This window comes from Drosophila ficusphila, unplaced genomic scaffold, assembly GCF_018152265.1.
Source record: "Drosophila ficusphila isolate 14025-0441.05 unplaced genomic scaffold, ASM1815226v1 contig_547, whole genome shotgun sequence".
Classification (NCBI taxonomy): Eukaryota; Metazoa; Arthropoda; class Insecta; order Diptera; family Drosophilidae; genus Drosophila; species Drosophila ficusphila.
Genome location: NW_025064473.1, coordinates 55,249 through 57,406, shown reverse-complemented (window position 1 = coordinate 57,406; position 2,158 = coordinate 55,249). Strand labels below are relative to the sequence as shown.

Genomic DNA, 2,158 nt, shown 5'->3' with positions numbered 1-2,158 from the left:
GGATAGCGAACGGCCTTCTATAAGGTTAGTTGCGAATAGGCGAAAGCTAATAAGCAACCCCGGACAAACAGCGGGTACACCGGAGTCGGTGTACTGATGAGACGTTTGTTTGGCCGTCTTCGAAAGTATAGCCTCACACACTCCTCTTCCCTCACGACTACCTATCAACTCCCCTCCCCACACAATCTCACTCCGGGCCGGACTAAGGTGTCATCCGACCCGTGCCGATAGTCAGCCTGGCTGGGGGCCCGGATTAACAAATAGCCCAGTCTCTCACGGAGGGTTCAGGCAAGTGGCGACCGCCTGTCCTAACTGCGCCTTACCCGGGTATGGCGGATCTTTGCCCGGGCGGACCATACATTCTCCGCAACTCGTGGGATTTGATCATGAAGAAGATTAATACCAATAAACTACCGCAGGATATCCCTGCCTCAAGTGCCGCAAGGCTCCTTGAAGAAAGACTCCTTGACGGAGTGCGACCCCAGGTGGGACCAGCCCCACCCAGGAGCGCAGCTTCCATCAGGAGTGCGTCGCGGACGCAGAATGTGGGACGACCCCCACAAAGATCGACGGTTCCAGTTCGGGAACGTGGGCTACCGGCAGGACCATCCCGGCCGGCTTGCCCACCCCCGCGGCTGTACCGAAGATCAAGCCCGCCAATAAGGCAGATGTCCTTCCAGCCAGAGGGCAACCAGGAGGCCTTGGCGACCCCTACAGGAAAGGCCTGTCGGGGTCCAAGGTCAAATGGTACCTCAGGTACCTTCAACAGGGCATGACACCTGTTGAAGCTCTGAAGAAGGCGAAGGAGCCACGACCAGTGGCACAAAATGTTGCCCCTGCCAGCAAGCGGGCAAATAGCACCCTCACCCCTCCGATGGACACCCCGAAGAGGGCCAAGTCCGAGGGCATCAAAGAGGCAGCGGCACCCCACCCCCGTCCACCAAGGCCTGATGAGCCAACCACATCGAAGGCGGCGGCGACGAGGAGACCCCCCTAAGGCATCTGCTGGCGCACCCAGCGTGTCGAAGGCGGGTGACAAGGGTGAGAAGCAGCCACCCTCCACTTCCACGGCTCCTCTCACGGGCACCTCCTACGCGGAGGCCGCCAAGAGAGTAAGAGTTGCGGTACTACCTGAGGACTACCCGCAGGTATACCTGAGCAACGAAGAGCTTGCCGAGCTGGAGGAGGCCATAATGGACGATGTAGTCACGTCTGAATGGGACTCAGCAGTCGCCTTCAGAGGTATCCACTTTAGGGTCGGATATCTCCTGATAGACTGCTTAGACCAGGATTCAGCGGACTGGCTGAGGACTGTGACGCCTCAGCTGAGGACTTGGAAGGGCGTGCCCCTTGACACTAGGGTAGGGGAAGACATTCCTGCGGCATACAATGTCACAGTCTTCTGCCCTAGAAGCGCAGAAAGAAGCGATGAGGAGCTTCTGATGATGCTGGGACGCCAGAATAGAATGGAGGTCGATTCCTGGAAGGTGATCTCCCGAAGGAACGACGGAGGCGGAGCACTCCTCGTTATTGGGATAGACCAACTCACCCGAGATGAGATCGTCTCTAAAGGGCACCAGCTGAACTTTAGATTCGGGACCGTCTCGGTGAGTGGTCTCAGGAAGGCGGCGAAGACGGCGGCAACAGAAGCAGCGCCCCCCGGCCCCAAAGACGGCAAAGTGGAGGCCGAGGAATCCCTCGGAAAGCCACAAGAGCCATTGGGTGCAAAGGAGGAAGCTATCGCCGATATGGACGTGGAGAGTGAGGACGAACTTCTCTCACACTCCCAGGAGGTGGCACAAGAGCCCCTCCGAGAAGATATCGACGAGAAGGAGGCCGACGTCACCCTGACCGAAGGCAGTGAAGGGGAATGCCCGCCCCCTTCACAAAACATGGAGCACCCGCTCCAGTAATGGCTGCACATCGCAGCACGCAGCTAGCCCAGGTGAACTTGCACCGGGCCAAGGCGGCATCCGCCGTCCTGGCCAGGTTGTTCACCTCCCAACATCTCGGGCTAGCTCTCATTCAGGAGCCTTGGTGCAATCAGGGCATTAAAGGCCTGTACACCAAGGAATCAAAGGTAATATGCGACCAACGGGGTGCACACCCAAGAGCATGCATATTAATAAGGAAAGATATCAACTATAATATCTTTTCA

The 2,158-nt window shown here is 57.7% G+C and overlaps 1 protein-coding gene across 1 annotated transcript; it reads left to right on the top strand.

Annotated features, from left to right (window-relative positions):
* Positions 1 to 329: 329 nt before the first annotated feature.
* Positions 330 to 1,841, top strand: LOC122320467 (the record flags this gene model as incomplete). The annotated part of the gene is made up of 4 exons (XM_043208577.1): positions 330 to 485; positions 566 to 897; positions 971 to 1,607; positions 1,707 to 1,841. Coding segments are annotated over exons 1-4 (1,260 nt in total), but the record flags the coding sequence as incomplete, so codon positions are not given.
* Positions 1,842 to 2,158: the final 317 nt, after the last annotated feature.